At 49.5% G+C, this 1271-nt stretch overlaps 1 protein-coding gene across 1 annotated transcript in view; it reads right to left on the bottom strand.

Moving 5' to 3' along the window:
- Positions 1-289, bottom strand: part of NUBP1 (nucleotide binding protein 1) — a 14236-nt gene extending 13947 nt beyond the window's left edge. Inside the window, exons 1-2 of the mRNA XM_012647811.1 lie at positions 199-289; positions 18-122 (exon numbers count right to left, since the gene is read on the bottom strand). Of these exons, the coding sequence (XP_012503265.1) occupies positions 18-122; positions 199-217 (124 nt within the window). The 5' untranslated portion in view covers positions 218-289. The remainder of the gene's footprint in view (positions 1-17; positions 123-198) is intronic.
- Between the last annotated feature and the right edge of the window lie 982 nt (positions 290-1271).

Raw genomic sequence — 1271 nt, 5'->3', positions numbered from 1 at the left:
CCTTGCCCTTTCCTCACCCGGGTCCGGGGTGGCGCCCGCTCCAGAAGCACACAGCCGCTGGTTGGGGCATCCCTGACATGAGGCCCCTCGGCCCGCCTGAGCGCTGTCGGCCCCGGGACAGTCTGCGCAGAGACAAAAGTACAGTTAGAGCGGCTCGCGTGCCTTCAGCCCCGCCACCCACGCCCTCTGCGAGCTCACCATGAGGCACCTCCTCCATTCCGCCGCCTGTGCCGCCGACGCCGCAGCCGGAACCCGCGGCCGTGCATTTCCGCTTCGCGGGCGCGACCCGATTCTCCAGCCCCGCGAAAGAAGTCTCGCGAATAGAGGGCTGTGCGCACGCGCGAACCGTGCCCCGATGGGCGGGACTCATTTCTATTGCCTTTAAAACCCAGCTGCAGATACCTACCTTAAATACTTCAGCGCGTGTCTCCTAAGGACAGAGGCTTCGTTCTCCATGACCTCACTACCATTTGCATACCCAAGATATTTAATAATGATGCAATACTATTGACTAATAATAGTTTATATTCAAATTTCCTCAATTATCCCAAATAAGACCCACCCTTCCAAATCCTGGATCCAATCAAGAGTCGCTCACTCCGCTGTCGTTATGTCTGTTCAGTCTCCTTTAATTCAGACCTGTCCTTCCCTCCTTTTATGGGAAGTCTTTCATCGCAGTGGTAACTTAGACGAGTCCAGACCAGTGTCTTATAGAATATCCCATAATTTTGATTCATCTGATCCTCCCTCAACCCCAGGATTAGATTCAGGTTAAATTTTTTTGGCAGAGCACACTTGGATGATGAATACTTGCCATCGTACCTCATCGGGAGATTTGTCAGTTTGTCCCATTATTGGTGTTGTGAAGCTTGATCACTCGGTAAAGGTGGTGTCTGCCCCATTTCTCTAGTGAATGCTACCCTCTTGCATTGGTGATTAATAAGTGCTACCTGGGGTGATCCGTTGAGATCATGTGAATATTCCCTCCTCTGTCAACCTTTCACTCAGTGGTTTTAGCATCATTGCCTGAATCGGGGATATTGGCATTTGCAAAGTTGTGATTTTCTTCAGCCCCGTCTATTAGCTCTACATTTATTGACAGGCATACTCTGTAAAGAAGAACTTTCTTTCCTTTCCCTGCTGCCCCTGTTTTAATGAGACTCACTATGGACTCCTGGATTCTTTTAATTCTATGTTTTATAATAATTATTTTTTCTGGTCAATTTTTCCCCAGATTTGGCCAGTGAAGACTCTTCAAGCCAGCTCCTGTG

This window comes from Propithecus coquereli, unplaced genomic scaffold (assembly GCF_000956105.1).
Source record: "Propithecus coquereli isolate 6110/MARCELLA unplaced genomic scaffold, Pcoq_1.0 Scaffold27, whole genome shotgun sequence".
NCBI lineage: Eukaryota > Metazoa > Chordata > Mammalia > Primates > Indriidae > Propithecus > Propithecus coquereli.
This window is presented reverse-complemented; position numbering and strand designations above follow the sequence as displayed.